The sequence below is a fragment of the Geospiza fortis genome, unplaced genomic scaffold (genome assembly GCF_000277835.1).
Source record: "Geospiza fortis unplaced genomic scaffold, GeoFor_1.0 scaffold186, whole genome shotgun sequence".
Lineage (NCBI taxonomy): Eukaryota > Metazoa > Chordata > Aves > Passeriformes > Thraupidae > Geospiza > Geospiza fortis.
Window position 1 is genome coordinate 1,622,970 of NW_005054331.1, and position 22,286 is coordinate 1,645,255.

General features: G+C 36.2%; 1 protein-coding gene across 1 annotated transcript in view; it reads right to left on the reverse strand.

The window, feature by feature from the left end:
* Positions 1 to 19,211, reverse strand: part of KITLG (KIT ligand) — a 121,515-nt gene extending 102,304 nt beyond the window's left edge. Inside the window, exon 1 of the mRNA XM_014307241.2 lies at positions 19,137 to 19,211. Coding sequence (XP_014162716.1) covers positions 19,137 to 19,211 — 75 coding nt within the window. The remainder of the gene's footprint in view (positions 1 to 19,136) is intronic.
* Positions 19,212 to 22,286: the final 3,075 nt, after the last annotated feature.

Sequence of the window (22,286 nt, forward strand, 5' to 3'; positions counted from 1 at the left end):
ATCTTTTCTGGTGTCTTCCCTTGCACAGTGCAGCTTCTCAGCTGCTAATTTTGCTATTCCCACAATGTCTTTAAATCTTAGTTGTTCTTTATTATATTGAGAAATCAGGCAACATCATATCAAGATACCTGGGACAAATATGATTTATCTTCCCTCCTCATCCATGAATATGTATTAGGTGATGTAGTCTTTAATTAGATGTTTAAATAGCTTTTTTCCATATTTTCCATCTTCCTTCTGTGTGTAGGATGGCTGATATCTTTAAAAGTGCCCAGCCAGTATTTTACTCCATTACAGTAAATGGGACTTCATTAAGGCTCATTTCTAGAAGAGAATTCAAGGTTCCATAACTTGATTTGTGTATGTGCCTAAGCCTGACATTCTAGAAATCTCTCTCAGGCACTAAAAAAATTCTGAAGCACCAGAAACCTACCTCAGGGAACTCTCTGCACATTACTGTGGTTTTCAGTGCTTCTGAAGAAACTAATCCTTTGCTTTTATTCCGTAGGCCATATTACCTACAGCCACTTCAACAGACACAAGTTCACCCTGCTTCTATTCCAAAGGAAGCAAGGCCAGGAGACTGCACAACAAACTGTGCCACCAAGCCTGATCAGCTCTGCTCCAAGGCAGACAACCTCACTTATGAGGAAAGACTGAAGATTTTCACTGAAACCTGCACTGAAGTTGTCAAGATGTGATTGGACACCGTGCTAGAAAATCTCATCCAAGCTCCCTTTCCCATGAAGGGTTGGGCAGGGTGATCCTTTTAAGGTCCCCTCCTACCTGGGCTGTTCTGTGATTTTGTCATCCTTCCAAGCACTCTGCCTTTTTCCCAAGGTCACATGACTTGCATGGCTCAAGGCAATTCATTTTGTGTTTGCATTTGCTGAGTAACAAGATAGCTTTAACATGCCAACATTATACTTGGCAAGTATTAACTCTGAGAGCTGACTCTGCTATGGGGTTCAGCAATTCAAACTGGTTTGGTTTGGTGTCCAAGTGCTCAGTTCCCTCTTTGAAAATGTAACTCTTTTTGCCCCTCTGATTGAGGAGACAGATGGGATCCCTTCCATCATGAATTACACTATCATCCTTTGCCTTCTATAAATACTAATTCTGGAGATGGGGAAAGATTTGTAGTACACACTTTAGTTTCAGGGTTTCTGAAGTCTTGTCCTTGCTGAATGCACTGCTTTTACACACAGCAGTGTAAAAGTTTTTGCTCCCTATGTGTTTTTTGAGGATACTAAATACAAATTGAATTGTCTCATAGAAGCTGCAAGCAAAATATCACACACAGTAAGTAGGAGTTTGCAGAGAAATGTGTATCCTGCTAAAACTCCTAACAATACACAAACTATGTTGCTTGGCCTGTTCAGCTATTTCTGATATTTTTCTGATATCTCTATCCAATAACTTTCTGAAACTCATCCATGTACTGCATAAGAAACAAAATAATTTTTGACCCAGTGGAAGAAACACATGATTTTTAATGAAAATAGTTCTAACAGGTTTGGCACATTTTTTTATGAAAATATTTTAGTCTATCATGCCTTCATACTCTATGGAAAACACTGGGCAATTTTGCATTATGAAATCCAAATACTAACATGGTATCTAGGAGAAAAAAATCTTCTTATTGATTTAAGGGAAATATGGAGCATAAGATTACATCATTTTACTGGAAAAGGTTGTCCTCAGCTTTTGGAGCTCAACACAAGATTCTAATTTCAGGAACCACTCTAAAGGTATATTTTAAAGAATTTTAGAAGGAAAAGTATAGAAATCCTCTCAGAAACCTTCTCTCTGCGAGATGACCTTTCAGAATGGAAAACGGTCAAACATCTTAAGTAATGCTGTGAACCACCTTCTGTTTCCACAGGACATGTTCTCATTCAGGAAGTCTGATGCTAATTACTTTGAATCAAAGAGCCGGATGAGCATATCCTTCCAGTTTGGGAGATATGCATCTGGTGGTAAGAAGGGATTCTGCTAATGCTCAGGTAACTGCTACATGGGAAAATATTACCACTTATTCTTCTATTTAGCAACACTTATTACTCACATGTGACTCACAAATAAATGGAAAAGACAGAATGACATTTTAACTCTTTATCTTCTTTATTCACATATTTGTACAGGAAAATGTTCTGGGGTGCTGGATGTTGTAAAATGAGAAGAAAAAGCACAACACACAAAGGAAAAACAACTGGATTTTTTGGGTACATTTGCTGGTGATTTGAAAGAAATTATCTTGCTATGCCAAATCCCAAAAATGTTTGTTTTGATCCACAAGACCTTGCAACTAGCCTTGAGGAATTCCACTGTGAGATGCTGGCAATAGAATTGTAGAATCAGAGAATTGTTGGGGTTGGAAAGGTTCTCTAGACATAATTTAGTCCAATCCCTGATGCCAAAGCAGGTTCATCTGGAGCAGGTTGCACAGGATTATGTCCACCCCAGTGATTGCCCACCTCCATATTCTACTCAGTTCCTAGTGGAAATGAAATTAAATGTATTCCTACATCACTATAGGTCTCAGAAGTTGCCATAGTATACTAGTAGCATAGTAGTAGTAGATATATAGTGATAGTAACTCCAACATTTGTGCTCAAAAAAATATAACTCATGTGCAATGTGCAGTTTTGCCAAGAGCAGGGTTTTCATAAGTTGCTGACTTCCTCGTACAAACAAAGTACCTGCAGAAAAAGAGCACAATCTGTTCTCTGTGTCCATGTGGATGGAATCAAAAATGATGGGCATAAACAGCAAGAAAAAGTCTGGTTCAAGTTTGGGGAAAAATTTTTATCTCTGAGGAGAGTGAAACGTTGGAGCAGTGTAAAATCTGGATTCTTAAAGCTATGTAAGTAGAGGTGATGGGAAATGGCCTTTGGCCTCTGGATTCTTTCTAATTTAACTGTAGGTATGTATATGATATTCTTAGTGTGACATAGTTCCAGAGTTCAAACGTCTAGGAGAAAACCCGTAAGTTTAACAAATAAACAACAGATTTTTAAGAAGCAAAATGGCGATGAATCAAGCCAACTTCAGAGTCACCCAATGTTTTATAAACAATCATTAATTTTAGGTATTATATTTTTGTGGTCTTCATTATATTTAAATGAAGGGGTGATGTTATTGTTATTTTTATGGTTGGGCATACATGTCTGAAATATTCTATTTGAACAGAGTCAGTCTTCTTCCTGTATGTCTATCTATTTTCAAGTCAAATTCCCTGTGTTTTATTGCCTATTTGTCTGCCTCAGAGAAGGCAACTGGGAGTTTTCTGAACTTTAACTAAAGGAGCAGAAACACAGAATACTTTCACATAGGTACCTTTGTTTCTGAGACTGTTGTTTAAATAGGCTATAAGCAAAACAAAAATGAAAGGCTTTGTTTACAGACTCTTCTCATATGAAGATTCACAGAACACATAGGAAAATGTCTAAAAGGATGAGAAGATTATTTTGATGACAGTCATGTCAGAAGATGAAGAAACCCATTCCTGAAAATCGGTCTAAAAGCTGTCTGCAATGGCCAAAGTAATGTGGATGGAATTAATCAATTCAATTAACTTCAGTTCCTAGGTTGCTTTACTGTAGGAACTGAGCAGTTGTACCTTTGGGCAGCACTGATTCAGTGGAACAGAAATGTTGTCTTGTTAACTGATATTTCTCTATATTTTCCTTAGCAAAACTGAGGCCAAGTATGGCACAGCTGATTTTCTGAATAAAACAGTTTCATTGAACTGAATAAAAATCTCTTCTGCCTTCTGCTAATTAATTTCAGTCAGCAGATGCTTTCATTTCTTAAATATAGGCTCTTGCTCATCTACTGAATGTTCCTGAATTCATAATACCTTCATTTAGCTTGTGAAAAGCAACCTGGAAATAAAATCAGGTTGATTCTTTTAAACAGAAAATAAGATATTTATCACAATTCTATTAGTAAAACAGTCATACAGCACTTTCTGCGATCTATTAGAAGTTGGTGTGGAGATGGTGAGAGATGAAAAAAAAATTAAGAGTTCATTAATGATTTTATTTTTGTCTAGAAATCATTTACAATTACAGGTTTACTATCATCACTCTTACTGAAGGTTAAATGACAGCATCAGTATTGCTATTGCAATATTTTTGAGGGGGTTAAGTCTTTAAAAAACAGTCACAGGAATAATTCTAATATATTTTTCTACAGTTTTACTATGTTATTTATCTATGGTATGCCAATTCTGAACATGAATTTAGACAGTACTGATGTCCTTATATTAGTTACTCAGCTATTCTATTTTCATCCCCACTGGAAATTAATGGCTTAGATATCTATATCTCACCAGATAGATCTTTTAGCAGAGCTTTGTTTCATTTGACTTGTGGTACACCTCTCCAGGACAGTGTGAAAAGAGTTCTGCTAATGTTGTCTAAGAAAACCTTTCAAAGATGGAATTTTCCTTACCTTTTATTGCTCAAATGACAGAAAGTTTGAAAAGAAATCAGTAACTAAACATTTAGCAAAATGTCAGCTTAAAGCTAACCTGATATTGTTTTTCATTTATTCCAGAATATGCATTGTAATTATTTAGGAAATAATATATCTATAGCTTAAATAAATTAATCCATAAGTTTGGCTTATGATACAACATTACCTGAGCATGCATTCCCAGCAGGCACACATGCACACCCACCCATCACAAATACCCATGTGCACACAGCCAGCCACACACATAACAGACAGGCATGCTCAGCACTCACACAAACAGGACCAACAGCCCCATCCAGCTCCCCTCTCTGGCTGAGCAGGATGGATGTCTTCTGGTGGGAATATATACAGGGTGGATCCACCTAGCAGCTGAACTCAGTCAATCAAGCCAGCAGTGGCCCCTGGCTCCCAGTAGCCTCAGCTGCTGCCAGAGGGACACACGAACCCCTGAGTCGGCGGGCCCACTCCAGCTGCTGCTCCAGATACCATCTACTGTCCAGCTGATCTCACTCTCAGAGCCCCCAGATCCTATGGTCCCAAACCCCATAGTGCCCCTGACACTAGGGGCTTCTCTAGTCCCTTCCATAGCCAGGTCCTCCTGTGGTCTCACCCTTGGAAGCACACACACCTGCCTTGCTCCCAGTCCACGTCACATCCTTGCAGCAAGTCCAGCTTGTCCAAGGCCCTGCTAGTCCTCACACACCCACTTGCACACCCTCACTCACACCATGGGCACATGGCTTCTGAGCCCTGATCCCTTCCCAGGGCTTGGTACTTGCTTTGTCCGGGTTTTTACAGATGTTGTACCCAGACACACGAGCCCTTTGCACAGAACATGAACAAGCAAGTCCACTGATCACCTACTTTTTATGTATTGCCTGCTCAGTACCTTTATTTTCCCAGGCTTCTTTCTGTTTCAAACCCCATTGATCTTTCCTATTACCCACTGAGCACAGTGCTAAACAATAATGACTTATGACCAAGGCTGTTTTTCCAACACCTGCGGTTCCACTGTGTGGGACATGTGACAACAATTGATGAAGACAACAATTTAGCGCAAATTGTTGTCTTCATCAATTGTTGTCTGGTCTGTCTGTCATTGCAACATCATGACGAGGTGCAGCAGTTGCATGAGATGAGAGGGTGCTGCCGGGATGGTGTGTCCGGTAGCCAGCATTTTCCTAAGAGAATGAACACAGCCACCCACAAACTGCATCTCTGAGATATTGTGTGATTAATTTACTCTGAATGTTTTATGTTAGAAAAGTGAGGAATCTTCAAAGAAACAACTGGACATGGAGTCTGGAAGGTTGGATATCACATACAGCAGATGAAGGTATCACCAAAGGGGTTAATTTGTTACAGACATGTAAATCTTTTCTTGTGTCTTTCAAAATTAATGTTCTCAAATTCTTCTGTTTCTTTAGAGTTGTTTTTACGTATCCCCAGACGCAATGCTTTCAAGAGAGGATTTTGGTCTTAACCATACCAAAAGGAGGTGTGTATTTCCCCAAAATTTCTTATTTCTGGGTAAGGCTTTAACTACTGGTTTTGTTAAATTTAATCCTAGATATTTAAAACCAACCTTGTTAACACCATCACAGCCTGGCCACAAAAGCACAGTTATACACTTGTGAAAATGAATGAGCAAATGAATATTAAAACTTGAAAGGCAATTATTACATGTCCTCAAGGATTATGTCAAGAATAGTAGAGTCTACTGATACTTCCACGTATTAATAGCCTTATATTTTTTCCATCATACTTTAGAAATTAAATGTATTGACATTTCACCTTTTATTCAGCTAATCCTACTCTGTAAAATACCATTTTGATATCCAGCCAGACTGCCAAGCAATCCTTCATCATAACACTCATGAGCAATTTATTATTTTACCTGTAGCAGTACTGTAAAAGAACAAATTATTTTTAAAGTATCCTTGATCTTTGTTAAGACTGTCTCAGCTCCTCTTATTAGCTTGTCAGCTATAAATTGTGGCTGCTTAGTGTATGGCCACAGCTCTCAAACTTACATTGACTCAACATCAATCAAATATGACTATGGTTTGGTTGTTATTTAGAAGAGTAACTTCCTTGCTCAGAAATTATAAAACTGGTTTCCATGCAAAACATTTATGTCAGATAGACATAGGAAAAACAATGGAGGTTTTCCTCTGGGAAACAGATAGTGATCAGATATCCACACTGCTCTTTCGTGAAATCTGCTGATCTTTTCTGCAGACTAGCTTTAAGATGCACCTAAAGACCATGACAGAAGCAAAGAGAATAATTCTTCATTCTTGTTCTTAGATGAAATCTCAGCTAGTAGTCTATGCTAAGAGATGTTTCAAGCATAGATTCCCTTTTTTGTTGTTAGTGTGTATTCCCATTGTTAGGGGAGTTGTTAGGAGGCAGAGGAAATGATATTACCAGTGAACGGCTTGTATGTAGTCCTGTGTCTGAAGCTTGGACATTGCAGCACAGGACTGCAGACATTATCTGGGTATACTGCCAGCATGAAAGGGAGCAACTTGTCTGAAACACAGACCATGACTGATATTGTCGGAATTCAGACGTCAAATAATCAGTTATGGAAACAGATACAAAAAAAGGAAAAAAGACTCAGAGTGTCTGCTACTGCTTGCTAAAATTCACAAAAATGGGAATTTAAGACAAGTTTAGGCTTCCTAATGGCTGTTTGGTGATCCTGTTGTATGAGTTAGCCAGTAAGAATATTATGAACTGTGTTTGGTCAGTAATCTGCCATCTTTTGAAAGCAGCTTTTTGCTACTGCTCTCTATTCTTTTGCTACTTTGAAATTCAACTATTGATCAAGCTGATATAAGCAGTCAGGGACTGAAACTGATAAGGAATACAGCACTCAAATTACTGGGCTATCAAATTGTGAGATGCAGGCAGCATCACATCTTCTAAGGCCTGCACTGGTGCTTAATTGTTTTCAGAAGCTATTTAGGATGATGTAAATCACATAAGCCTACAAAATGTTGTATTATCCAATTTTATATTACCACAGCTGCTGCTAGGAGAGAGCTCAATGCTGATTTCTTTTCATTGTCCTTTCACTTTCTCATTTTATTTTCCCTTCTCCCTGTGCACATACATGCAATCAGGTGTGATCTCTGTAACTGCTCTAGAACTGTAAATATTGCCTCTAGCATCACCTTAGTCTGTAACTGCCTGAAGACAATAATCTTCTTTTTCAGGTTCCAAAAGACATAATTTTGAATGGCCAGAAAAAAGGTGCTGGAAACTGTACATCCCACCAAGAGGTTGGAAAGTAGTGTCTGAATCTTTCCTGCTTGCTGAGTTTCCAATGAAATTAATGTTGATGTACTGTGTTTCTAAAAGTTAGGCTACTTAAAGCTTTGAATAAGTGTTTATTTTTATTTATGTTAAGTAGATATATCTTAAATTCCAGTTATAAGAGCAATTTATAATGCCATTCATTCTTAAGTATTCAGATTGAGCTCTAGATGAATTCTAATAGTTGAAGAATAAATATAGTTATATATAAGTTTCATACTTTGTACGACATTATAATTATCATATGGAAGAAATAAATGGAGCATTTTGTATTTGCATTTCCCTGATTGAATTTATTAGGCACAAGAGATAGGTGGGTTTCATTGCATATGAAACAAATGGCATATGTAATAAAGATCATTGACTTTGCTTTATTAAAATCTATTTTCACAGACCATGAAAATATTTAGTAGTGAATATGTTACGTTCAAAACCCAGATAACTATTTTGATGATAATAAGGTAAGACACACACCCAAGAGGATGACAATGGCGCTAGACAGAATTTTAATTCTCATTCCTTCTACAAGTTAATATTCCTCTACTGTTGTTTTATAGCACATCCTTACAGCATATATTGTCATTTTATATTTTATAACAATATTGGATTAAATGAGCAATGAAAGTCACAAATTAAGGTTGATTCTTGCATCTAAATTTACTTGCTATGCCAAGGTTTTTGTAGAATAGAGATAACAATATTTACAGTGGAATACATCTCACCTGTTAGTCTTTAAATCTACTCTATGTAAAATTTCTTGGCTTCCTCTAGAGTGAATGGAAAGGGATGAGCACACTCACCTGAGCCTTATTTTTTATGTTTCTATACTGATATTTATGGAATAGATGGAATTTGATTCCAAAATGAGCACTAGAAAATCATGGGCCTGGACTGAGTTCATAGTTTTATACACCATCAAATATACTGACCCAGCTCCTAAATTCCAAATATTATTTTAAATTATGCAGCTATGCTCTGGTTTCTACTCTTTGGATAAATAGAAAATTCTTATTTAATGAAATATTATCATTTGAAATTGCACCATTAGAACACCTGCCAAATATATCTCCACCTATTGAATTATTTGTTATGAAAACATACATTTTGCTATGTGTATTGGTGACTATACTTTAAAAGCAAAATATAATGACTGAATTCTTATTAAAGCATAAAACTTATTTTGAACTTGGAAAGATACAGATACGTGTTTTGTAAGTAATTATGCATAAAACTCAAATTGTGGCATGAGAAAATTCTTTTTTCAATATTGCAGATGCCTTTCAATGTCTTCAGGGGAAGTTAAATTATTTTACTGACATCAAAAGAATGTAATTAAACACCTATGATGGCTAAACAAAATAAGAGCAGGTAGAGGCTTCTTCACATTACATGAAGGAACCATATTCTCACAAATTGTTTGGGCATTTCCGTTGCACAGGTTATATATGAAATTTGATTTGGACTAATTAAAATCTGTGGTGAAAATAACATTTATTCCACATCAGAAAAATTAAAATAATTAACGATTGATCTCTGAGTGTGGGCTTGCTACTTTCAGCAGCTTCCTAGTATAAAATGTGTTGTCCATCTACTAAGAAGTGTACTGTAATTGAAAGCACAAATAAAAACACAGAAGAGAGCCTCATATGGCTAACCACTCCCACTAGACAAGAGTCCTCAGAAGAGAATTCAAGCAGAGAAGACATTTAGGAACCAAAATTTGTTTATCTACAATTTTAAGGCCTGGAATTTTGATTCCTCAATTAATAGTAGCTATAGTTACCATCTTTAACTTATTTGATCTTCTAATAACCATATTTCATGGTCTTTTAATTTCTAGTTTGTCTCTAAATGTACTCTAATTCATAAATCCATTCTGTGAGTACCTAACCTGGAACGTGAGATACAGCAACTTCTCCTTACTACCAAATATTTAAAGAACTATGAGTAAGACAAATTATTTAAATGCCTAGCTTCTAGGTGGCTGAAGCTACTTAAGACTGGCATTGCTGAAATATGATTTGAAAACATACATCTTGTCTACAACAATTATTTGACCAGCTAGCAAGCACCACAGGTTAATAGAGATGCCTCTTTTACCATATTAGCCTGAATTCTTCATTGGAGAGGAATTAAATTTTCTTCTGATACGTGGTCATTTCCCCAAATTATTATTTTTTGTTTTTTATTTTTTCAAGTCTTTAAACTTCAGATATTATCCCCTTTCTAAATCTGCAAGACATCAGAGGAATGCAAAACTTTCAACATTTTCTGTTTCTGAAAATGGGCAGAAGATACTTAGAGAAAAATGGAGTAGTTGGATGAAAATTCTTTCTCCCTGTCTTCCTCTCCTCCCCTCCCAATGCATCTACTGGTAAATAAGCAAGCAATTTTAATTTGGCTCAGTTAAAGGGTTCTGATGATGCAAAAATTATTTTGTCATGCATTACAAATCATTTTACCTAGTACTGTTTGAAGAGATTCAGAATTAAATAATCAATTCCTTAGTTTTGAAGGCTTTGAAAGCAATGCAGAAATATAGATCTGAATCTACTCCATACTAAAGACAATACACTCCGTGTTTCCCACAAAGAAGAGTAGTAGTTTATGTTTCTTCATGAAGTGAAGGAAAATATATAAAAGGGCAGCTGAAAAGAAGATCCATGTCATTAAACAAAAGGAAATAACATTTACCAAGGTGCTTATGTCTATTTAGGAAGTGCTGAGTGTGTGCTTTTGTGCATGCTGTGAAAAAACATATTTTCTTGTATTTTTCTTATGTCATATTGTAAAAATTCAGCTATGAGTTATACCATGATCCCCTTCAGTTTACTCTCAGAGTACATAGAGAAAATACATAGACTGTAGATTTTGAATAGTAAAGCCAAAGCCTGGAGAATTAATGACCACTATAGTTATATATAACAGACAAAATCCTGCAAAATTGTAGGTCAAGTCCTGCCAAAAATCTTCATCTCAGCTGTCAGACTATGTAACAGGAAAAGTTTTATGCTTCAGCTGTATGCAGCAAGTTCTGTCTGGATTATGCTAATACAGAAACACTTGCCTATCCCACTTTTAATACCAGCTTCAAAATGAGATTGCTAGTGTGATTGGTTTTATGGGAGAGTCATAAGCCTACAGGCATGTTCCTGATGTTGTTTATGGCAAGGAGTCACGAACTCAGACATGAAAGCAAAGGAATTCTCATTAGCATGAATATTTTAAGAAGTCACTTTAATATATCAACATTAACACTGCATTGAAAAGGTCAGTATTATAGCAATAATTACCTTTAAGGTGTTTGCTTTAAATTTTATCAAAAAGACATGCATGTTCACACATATTTCTGATCAATGAAAAAAGATTGATTAGAAAGCCAAGCAAAAGTGACTGTTTGGGGAAGAGATAGTTGGAGTCTTTCTTTTTAAATCATTAAATCCTGAAACCAAAATTCTTTAATAGTGCAGAGAACTGAGTCTGTACCATCTGGGCCCTCATCATGTCAGCAGAAAACATTTGTGCATATAACATTCAGTGCAAGGGAATATTGAATGTTCAATGTCAGCCAGCCTGTGGCATACAGGACGTAGGAAATAGACTCCAGCCAAATTACATAAAGGTTGAAGAACTATCCTAGGACTTGAAAACCAAGTAATTTGTATTGACAGATGACTGCTCAATTTGTGTTACCTGAACTCCTCTGACAAGGTACTGATACGACTGTTGAATGTTAATTTGTGACTCTATCACAGCTTGCTATTGGCAATGTACACAAATTTGAGTTTTTAAATGACTGTTTGACAACTGCACATGCAATGGTGATTTTATGTTATAGAGAATAGCCTATCTACTGTACAAAACAAAGAGCAAGGGAAAGGTTTGTAGAGGCATTCACATGTTTAATGAACTTGTGTTATTTTAGATAATCTACTCAGAACGACAAAAACTGGTCTCACATGGCTAATTCTAAAACATCATAGAGTTTCTAAGTATCTTTCTTTCTAGAAATTGAAACCTAAGGCATGGTCATAACCAACCCAATGGAATGCTGACTCCTTCTGAATTGCAAGCAAAATTAAAAATAAATACTGCCACAGTTCTAAGTGATCTTATTGCAGAACTGGAATCATTCAGGCTGCATGACACTGCTGGAGATCCACCCTCCTGCTTAAAGCAGGATCAACTATGTCATCAGATGGGGCTGGTCACATCTTCATCTAGTCAGACAAGCCTCAAAGGACAGAAATTACCTGAACTTTCCAGGCATTCTGTTAGTTATCCTTTGTTAGTCCCACAGTGATTTTTTTCCCGTATGTAAAGGTGGTATCCCAATTTTCCTTTCTTTTCTGCCATGCCCATCAGTGGAGAGTCTGGGTTCATCTTGTTGATAACCTGCCCTTAGGTACTGGAAAGATGTTATTAAGTCTCCTCACAGCCTTCTTGTCTTCATGCCAGGCAAGCTCTTCTCCCAGCCTCTTCCCTCATCTGTCATTATGCTCCAGTAAATCACATTTACAATGTGCATAGAGAATAAAAGTATAAAAGTAAAATGTATATGTAATGATTTTAAAAGATCCTATCATAAAGGGAAAAAAACCATATCTAAATCAGATAGTAGTAAGAATTTAGCACGACTGACATTTGGATATTACTTTAAAGCATTTTACTAGATGCTGTCAAGCTTGCTATCAGTCCATTAGGAAAGTGATCTTATCAAAACCAAAGAAATGGAACTAAACAAAAGGCCCTAGCATTTAGAGTGGAAATGAAGAAATTAATGAAAATACTTATAAGAAGTGGAAGATGGGAGAAGCTAATGCTACTGAACATCAAACATAAACTATGGGAAACTATAGACAAAGATAAAAGGTACAAAAAGGAGGTTTTAGTAGAAAGTATAAAGGTAAGTGATTATCTAATGTACAATAAGAAATAAAGGATTCATACTAAGTTATCAATCATTTTCTTAATACATCTACACTGGAAAAAATTTGCTGATAAAACATTCAAGGGATCTGTCTGCTTAATAACTGTTGAATAACTAAACAAAATGATCTGTGTATTTAATGGCACACCCATCCAGCTTTGATTAAAGGCAAAATAGAAAGTACCTAAAACTAGACATTATTAACAAAATACTTGAATGGGCTAATCTAATAAATACCAGTCAGAATGGATTTGTAAATAATGACAGTCATATATATATATGTACTGATACTCCTCTCTCTGAGCTGAAAGCATGGTTTGTAAAGATATTGATGCATCTTCTGTGGAGATTTATGATTAACTGTGGCACTATATTTTTGTAAGGTGGATTGATGTGAGAGCAATACCAAGAGCTCAGTGGCTTAAAAATTACAGACCTGAACTGCTGGCATTTCTAATGCGATCTCATATGAACTTATTATTAGTTCAACACTTTCAACATATTTTATCAATTATATGATGTGAAATTACCACTGACAGAGCTGACAACGGTAAACACTTACAAATGAAACCCTTGAAGACAAATCAATGCTATGTAAGAATTTAAATCATTTAACAACCTGGATGTCATCAAAACATTTGTGTTTTGATGGCATCTAGGTTGATAAATGATTTAAACCAAGTATGAGATTGTGCTTCTTGATGAAAAAGGTCATGTCCTAGAGGTATGAGGAGAATATAGCCACCCAATGCAGAGGCTTAAACTGATTCTGTGTCACAGTGAAAGCACATACTCATGAGAAGACTTCAGGCAGCAGAAGACCAAAGGGAAGTCACTTCTACAGGCTGTATCAAGGTGTAATTACACCAACAGTCTGATTCACTTAGGCTATCACAAACTTCCTGGTGTTCGTATACACCAGGAGAGGTTGAGACACTAATTGCATTTGGTCTGTCATAAAAAACCATGAAATTTGTTGCAAAGAGAAGCAAGACTATTTTATATCACTCCCTTTGGCATTGTGTCACTGGAATGCTGCAGCAAATTAGGGAATTACTAGTTCAAAGAGGAAGTTGAAAACTCAAAATTTTAGAAAAAGGCATGACAATTCTAAGCTAATGCAGGTTTTATCTCCTATTAGAGAAGACAGAAAAATGACATGACAGTACAGACTTTCCTGCAGATAACCTGTTAATGATAAATAATAAATCTCTTCATACTCTTCATTCTGAAAGCCAAACAAATATTTAAAATCAAGAATGGAATAAAATAATAAACAAATGTCAGTACTGGCAATAATTTGTCAATGGAAAGGTTTACCAAGTTATTTTGCACATCTTTTCTTCACTTGAAACTTTAAACTGAGTTTGCATGTCATAGAAAGAGAGATGCTGTAGCTCATCTGTAGCTTTTCAACAGGATGCAGTAACTGACTCGGGTAATCCTCACAACTTGTGGCGTGGGACAGGTTAAAGATGAGCAAAAAAGTCTTTCATAGCCTCAAAATCAATTTAATATGATTCAAGGTAACAGGTTCGTATGGTCCATCCATTAAGATGAAGGTGTTGATCTGTGCTGTTTGTAGAAGGAGTGCAATTTACTGTTCCATTGCCAGTTAAAGTAGCTTTCTATCATGTTTTGATACTGGTTGCTAAATGCTAGAATAAGCTTACCAAATAGCAAAGCTGTAAATGCTGTGTCTGTTACCTGTAAAGATATTCAGGGTGTGCCTTCTCTGTTGCTGATAATACTTGCTTTATCAAGCAGGCTGATGTATGAATAGCTGACAGGGTTTTCTGGAAGTTAGATTTGGCACATACTGACTTGATTGCACAAAAGGTAGTCTTGTGGACAAGTTAAGAACTATAATTTTGCTGAATGATTGAAAGAACAAATAATATCGATTTTGTTGCTTCCTCTAGGATTTTTTTAACGAAGTATGAGAATGTTTGTGTTTTCTAGCTTGTTTGATTTTGAAAGATTATATCATCTTATCTTATAATAATTCCTTGCAACTGAAATTTCCTATTCACTAAGGGATAATTAATTTTATTTTGTAAAGTGAGTTCCTTAAAGTATTTGCTTTAAAGGTGGCTGTTGCCTACCATTGTTTTGTAATGAGATTAAGCTTTTCTTCAAGTCAGATGGTGAGTCTAAAAGCATACAAGCAGTATTTTGTGGTTTTAGTTGAAGTGAATGCAAAAACGTGTAAATTAAATATGACAGAGAGTAATGGCAGACAAGCGTGAGAGTGCAAAAATACTTCTCAGAGTGGTAAGGTAGAATTTTACTAGTTAGTTTTTCCAGCAAATTTAAATAAACTAAAAATGAAAGAGGGAACACTACTTTAGATCAGTTATAATCACCAGTGCACTCCATAGACTAAAATGACTATTACCATGTGGAATCTCTAAAATAACAAAAAAAAGATCCATATAGATTACACTTGTTCAATATGAATTTAAGGAGTCTTAAATATTAATCTTTGGTTATAATAAAATAATATCTTGCTGTGCTATGAACATTCTTTGCTTCTTAATGCATAAGGTCAGAGTTAAATTTCCTTAAATTTTCTAGGACAACTTGTATTGCATTAAATATGGTATACCAACAATACTGGAATATAGCTAAAATATATACTTTATAGACTTAAACAGTCTTGCTTTTTTTTAGATTTTCTTAGTGTACGCATTACCCTACTTTGTAAAAATTAAGCTCCTGTGTATTGGGTTTGCATGACCAGCTTTTGGTACTGGGAGAATACAGGGCTGGCTTCTGTGAGAATCTGGTAGAAGCTCCTCACCATGCCCAACAGAGCCAATGACATACAGGTCCCCTCCTAGCCAAAGACAAGTACCTCAGCAAGAGAGGTAGCACCTCTGGGATAACAGGTTTACAAAGGGGTAAAACTTCTGGGAAACAGCAACTGGAGAGAGGAGTCAGACTATGTGAGAGAGAGCAGATACCAAAGTCAGGGAAGGAGGAGGGGTAGGTCAGGGGTAGGTCCTCCTGCACTGCTTGGAGGAAGTATTGCAAACTGGGAGTCAGGCTAAGCCCAGGAGAAAGGGAGGGGTGAGGAGAGAGTACTGTAAGATTTGGGATTATTTCTCATTACCCTATTCTGAATTGCTAATGAAAAAAATTAAGCTTATTTCCACAAGTCGAGGCTGTTTTGCCCATGACAGCAATGGGTGAGTGATCTCTCCCTGTACTTATGTTGAGCCAGGAGTCTGTGGTTGAGATTTCTCTCCACCACCCCACTGAGGAGAGCAGGGGTAGAGAGGCTTTGTGGACAGGCACCTGGCGTCCAGCTGGGGTCAACCCAACACAGTCATGCTGAGGAATCATCTATGATTTTGTAATATTGTCATACTTCAAGCTGAAGTAAAATTGAGGGCATCAAGGGAACTGAGATGTTAAAAAGCATTTTAGAGCATAAGGATTTGTATTAAATGAGTAATATCACTAAATGAAAGCAAGATTAGTGAAATACATGTTATATTGAAAATTATTCAATATTTATATATGACTAAGTGCTCCTAGGTGAATGTTCTGCTAATTCAGGGAATAGCAATCAATATTTGTGACCTGAAACATGACCCTTGAAAAGGTTGTTGCACAATGATATTCAATACAATGAAATTCAATAATTTGTTATTTGCTGCTTTGTGGTTAGCACGTGAACTGAATGTAATGTGATAAGAATTGCTGGCATTTGACTGTATGCTTAATGTATGGATAATAGCCAGTTAAGAAGGGCTTGCTAAAACTGTGAAAGAAGACAGTAACTACTGGAAGACTACATGATGGGACTAAAAAAGTATTTGCCTGAGGAAACAGGATGTTTTACTCTTTGCATTCCAGTCACCTTGTTTTGAGCTCTGATAACCAATAACAGTGTCATGCTTGCTGCCTCTGGTACACTCTATTTAAGAACCTCAGTCTGATCACAGGGCAAGCCTTAAGAAGCATTAGACTCTGAAGCACAGTTACAAGCAGACTTGTTGGAGGTAAATTACTCACTGTCCTTTGTGACACCTGAATGACAGCGGAGTTGCCTGAGTGCTCAGATTGGTGAGTGCACACCTGCTACATATAAATGCAGCATTGTATTTGCATACTTTTGTACCTGCCCTTTTCTGGGACTTCTCAACAGGTAAGTCTTCTATTCTCATGAAAGTGCTTTGTTGAAAGAGTATTTAAAAGCTGTTGTTGGCCTAGTTGCCCAAAACACATTCAGTGTTGGCCTGAATTGTGTGGATGTTTATGCATGTGCATATGATTATTTTGAAACGGTTTAAAACTTACTCCATTTCAACACAAAAGAATCAATGCACTTCAAGCTGATGTGTTTAAACTCACTCCAGATATTCCTTCTACGTGTCATACTCTTTCCACACTGGAGTTGGGTAAGTATTTCTGTGTTTGTTTTCTAAAATGACAGTAGTTCTTTTGTAGATGGTGTACAAACACATCTCTTGAAGATAAGTTTCTCCAAGATTGTAAATGTTTATTTTCTAGGCTAACTTCCTCCCTACCGAATTAGTTCCAAATAAAAATTACTATCAAATACAAGGTGTTTTTTTAAGGTGGTATAATTTACTTAAGCTGAGTGGGTGAAAGTGCCTGTGCCCAGTTAAAAATTATTATTCTGTGAACTGCTACCTACACAGTGTATGACTTTACAGCAGACATTTTCTTTATAATTGCTCTCATCAGAACAGCATTCAGTGTAGCATATATCAGATGTATTGGATTTTGCCAAGGAATTTTCTTACTCCTTACCAACAGTGAAGGAAAGTATTGTCATTATATTATCGAACACTTTCTTCACTTTTTGGTTCTTCAGAAATTCACAGCTCAGGAAACCTCTGATGCGTGCAATCCAATTCAGCAAATTTACTACACAGTTTCCCAAAAGAATCATTTATATGCCTGTTTATATTAGCTTTCTATGATCTTGTTTCTAAATTCCCATGCACTTGAAAAATAATAGTAATCCAAACAGTTGGAAATCTTTTAGTCAACTATAATCAAAATTAAGAACCTTACCAGTAATTCAGCTTAATAAATTGTGTTGGAAATATGCTGGTTTTTTTAGGGGAGCATCATGTCTGCATCTGATATATATTCTTGTTAAACCATACTTTTTTCTCCAACTGAAGTAATATGTCACTGTTGCTAAAATGACTATAAACAGGATCTGAAGAGCTCAGTGTATAAGGTAAATTACCTTGTAGTATATTTTTGACTCAACAAAAATGAGTTTGGTTTATCTAAATTAATATCTTCACTCAGTTATTTAGAACTTATCAGTTGTGGTATTTTGCAAGCTGTCTGTTTGCACTGTGTTTGCATGCAGAGAAGTTTTGTTTCATCATACAAATTCTGAAAATTCATTAAACAGTGACAAGCTATTCATTAAAGTATTTGCATACAAAATAGGTATATAAGTACCCATCCTCTTATAGGTATGAATTTTCATTAAGTTTTAAATTCAATTTTGTATTGCTATGTATGTGAATCAGTGCAATGTGTATGTAGTAGTGACTAGAAACTGCCTATTTGTGGATATTACTACTGTACCTATTTAATTACAAGTGTTGCCCTTCATGAAACTTTGGTTTTGCTAGTTAAGTTCTGAAAAAGAAATCTTAATTTCCAAAAGAAATGGGAAAAGTTAAAATCACAGTACTACATTTCACCATCTGAAATCTAGACCCTAAAATGGGTTAATGTGGCTTCTTCCCCATTTTCTTACTTCTTCATTTTCTGCATTCTGATTTCATGTACCCGTGCCATGAGTATTTATTTCAATGCAACTTTCACACTGGAATTTCCTTTAGCAACTCTAGCTTGAGCCCCACTAATCAAAACCATTGTACCCAGAAGATAATATACAATGGGGGCTGGCTTGAGCTTGGCTGGCTTCCTGACATCCACCTAATTGCTATGTCACTCAACATACTCGACAGGATGAGGGAGAAAATAATATAGAATAGGTGAAGATAAAGGTGGAGATAAAGATAAGAGTATCACTTGCCAATTATCATCCTGGACTTGAAAGACTCCGGGAAAATTAATTTTTTGGCAATTAAGACTGCGGCAGGAAGGTGAGATACAAAGACCAAAACTAGACCACCCTTCTCTTTTATATTTTACACTCTGAGCAGTGCAAATGGATGGGGAATGGGGGTTGCGGTCAACCCGTAACAGTTCCTTCCTCTCTGCAGCTCCTTCCTCCTCAAGCTTCTTCCCTTCTGCAGCATGAATCCTCCACAGGCTGCAGTCCTTCAGGATAAATCTTCTGCAGTGTGGGCTCCTCTCTGCAGGCCAGTGTTCCCTTAGGGCATATTCGCCTGCTCTGATGTGGGGTCCTCAGCAGGCTGCAGGGAAATACCTGTTCCACCATGGCCCACTCAACTGCCAGCAGGCAAACCTGCTCCAGCACCTGGGGCACCTCCTCCCGCTCCATCTTCTCAGACCTTGGGATTTGCAGGATCGCATCTCACACATCTACTTCCTCAGTCCTCCATGCCTGTGAGGTATTTTTTTCTTTCTTAAACGTGTTTTCTCAGAAGTACCACCAGCTTAGCTGACAGGATCAGCTGTGCCCTGGGAAGGGTTCATTTTGGACCTGGCTGGACCCAGCCCTGCATGGCATGGGGCAGCCCCCAGTTTTTCAGGTCACCTGCTGCAGCTCCCTCATTGCCAACACCTTCACACCTACATCCAACGCACAGTGCACTAAAAATATTTAATGAGCACAAATAATAAATAGGGTCACTTGGCAACTTTAAAAAATGAGTATATTCAATCAGAATTATCACTCTAATATTTAATCTTTTATTTCTCTCATTATATAATCTGCATTATATATTCATAGATTTTAAGTATGTTAAATGTTATTGAAATAAGGTTTCATTTGGTGATAATAATGCAAATTGATTTGTGTTCTCTATGGGAAATATTAAATTGCCTCAGTTAAATGTGTCTGTGATAACTTCACACAGAATCCCAAAGATGCCAGAAGCAAAGAAGTGATGACTAGAAAATCAATGAGATCAACTTAATCTGTTTTCACCAAGATTATTAATTAAATGTTACTAATATTTTTGCAAAGTACAGAAATGACCTTAGGAAATTTCTGTTAATCCCTGTAGACACCATGACCTCGGCAACAACAGTCTATTTTTTCATTTTAAGAAAAAGAAGTGGAGAACAGAATGGAAAAGAAGTATTAGCCATTTCACCTTACACATATTTTCTATATTCATATCCCATGTAGCCCTTTCCATTTTTGCTTGTGTGTACATGTCTAATTTAAATTAATATTTTTCTATCTGATCAGAGTAGTAGCTGCATGAAAAGGATGGTTTGTTGTCATTGCCTCTTAGAGGGATATGTAGTGCACAGGAGTTGGGCTTTTTTGGTAGTATTATTAGATCTTAGTTTTTGGGAAAAAAAAATCTGCCTGGCTGTGCTTATAAATACACAATGCATTACAAAATAATTATCTTTATTTGTCTTTCTCATTAGAAATAATTTTCAGAACAACTATTGATTTATTCATTCTTTAAATGTTTTAAATATATTTTTCTCTCTTTTTTTAGTAGTTAGCTTTTCAGCCAATTTGAGTTCTTCTTAAGGTACTGAAGGGTGTACTACAGGGCCAAAGTAGGCACTTTCTGCTTTTCCTCTTCTTACCTGAAGAAATTCAGGACTGGCAGTTTTTGCTGTAGAGGTGTACAAACTATTTAATTGGCACAGACATTGAAAAAGAAATGTAAAATATCACTGCAACTGCTATATAACTTCTCAGCAGAAATTGGAAACAATCCCCTGAAATTAGAGTTGGTTTTAGTTTACACGTATGAGTGCAAACGTTCAAAACTTTCTGAGGAGAAGGAACGCATTATACCAAACATGGCTTAGGCTTATATATAAGTGGGGTCCCCAACTGGTGTTGCAAAGAATAAAGAAATCAAATTATTTGAAGCTGTCATCTCATTCTAGGGAGACTTTGACTAAAAGAAGGCACTGGGTCTTGTATTTTCAAGACTAAAGCGTGTACATAGAAGTTTCCAAGAACACTCACACAAAATAATCAAAGGATGAGTAAATATTCAGTATATGGAAATCCAACCCCTGTAGTATTGCTTAGCTACAAATGAGGGAAAGACTCGATCACAAATTCAACAGGAGAGCTAGTTAGAAAACTGACTATAGGTTAACACCAGGAAGAGAGATTGTAGAAATATCATATGTACTTTTTGCTACCACTGCCAACTTCTTCATCATTAATATCTTTAATTATACTGTCATTTTATACAAAACTTTAAAAAAAAATTCTTTTTCTAAATTCATGTGATCCAGTTCAGCCCTAAATTACTCTGAAATGTCATATGGCTCATGTCACACAAGTTCGACCAGGAAGTCCTTTTTCTGATTTCACAGTCAATAGAGCTATAAAGGCCACCTTATAAGTAATATAATTTCAAACAAGATTCTTCAGAAAATCAGGAGTTACTGTACTTTTGGGACACAGGATTGTGCAGCTAGTTCAGGATTTGTAGATAACTTTTTTCTCTTAAATAGGCAACACTGATAATAATTGCAACTGAGATTTATTCACAGAAAGAGTATTTTTATTATCAGGCAGAAAAAATTATACATTAGAAAATGTACAATGAAACATTTGTTTTATCAAAGGTAATAGGCATTTATTTACAAAGGTGGCAGAAACCCTACCCTGCTCTTCCTGAGAATTCTGTAGCTTACATAGGTTACAAAAATAGTGGTAAATATTAAAGTCCTCTGAGGCATGGAAATAAAATATTCAGCACCATATCACAATGAAAATGTTAATTGTTATCTGCTTCCTGGTTTTATCTTTGTGGAGACAATGATATAAGACTGTATGACTTTATTGCAAAGGTATTCAAAGCATTTCTGCTCAGAAGCAGTAAAACGGCCTTGAGTATGAACAGAGGTAATAGAGATAATTGAGATAAGCTTTTTTTTTTCAGTCATATTGGTCATGTTATAATGAGAAGCACACTTGAAAACTGAGGAGAAAAAGATCATGCTTTGCTTGAATATAGATCTAATGAACTTCAGATGCCAAAGAATGATGGGTAGATCTTGAGTACTTACAATGAAGAAAACAAAACCATTGAAATGAAGCTGAAAGGGAGGAATAATTTCTGAGGGAAAATTGTAGCAAATGTAAACATATTAGTATCCAGACTATTGTTTAGTTCACTGTTCTTGTGTGGAGCAGGTATATAGTTTCCAGAAACTAGTGAAAATCATCATCTTGATGATGGACTAACTTTTTTTGCTGTGTTTTATAGGAACAAAAATACATGTCTGTAACCTAATGTTTGGATTGCTCTACACTCCCACTAATGTTTTTAATGTCTTTAGTGGGAAAATGGGTAACTATTCCTATACTATTCTCATTTTTATGAAAATATCTGTGTATTTTTGCTAAAATGAAGGGTGTGTACATATCTGGCAATTCTTGTAACTTCTATCTCTTCCTTAT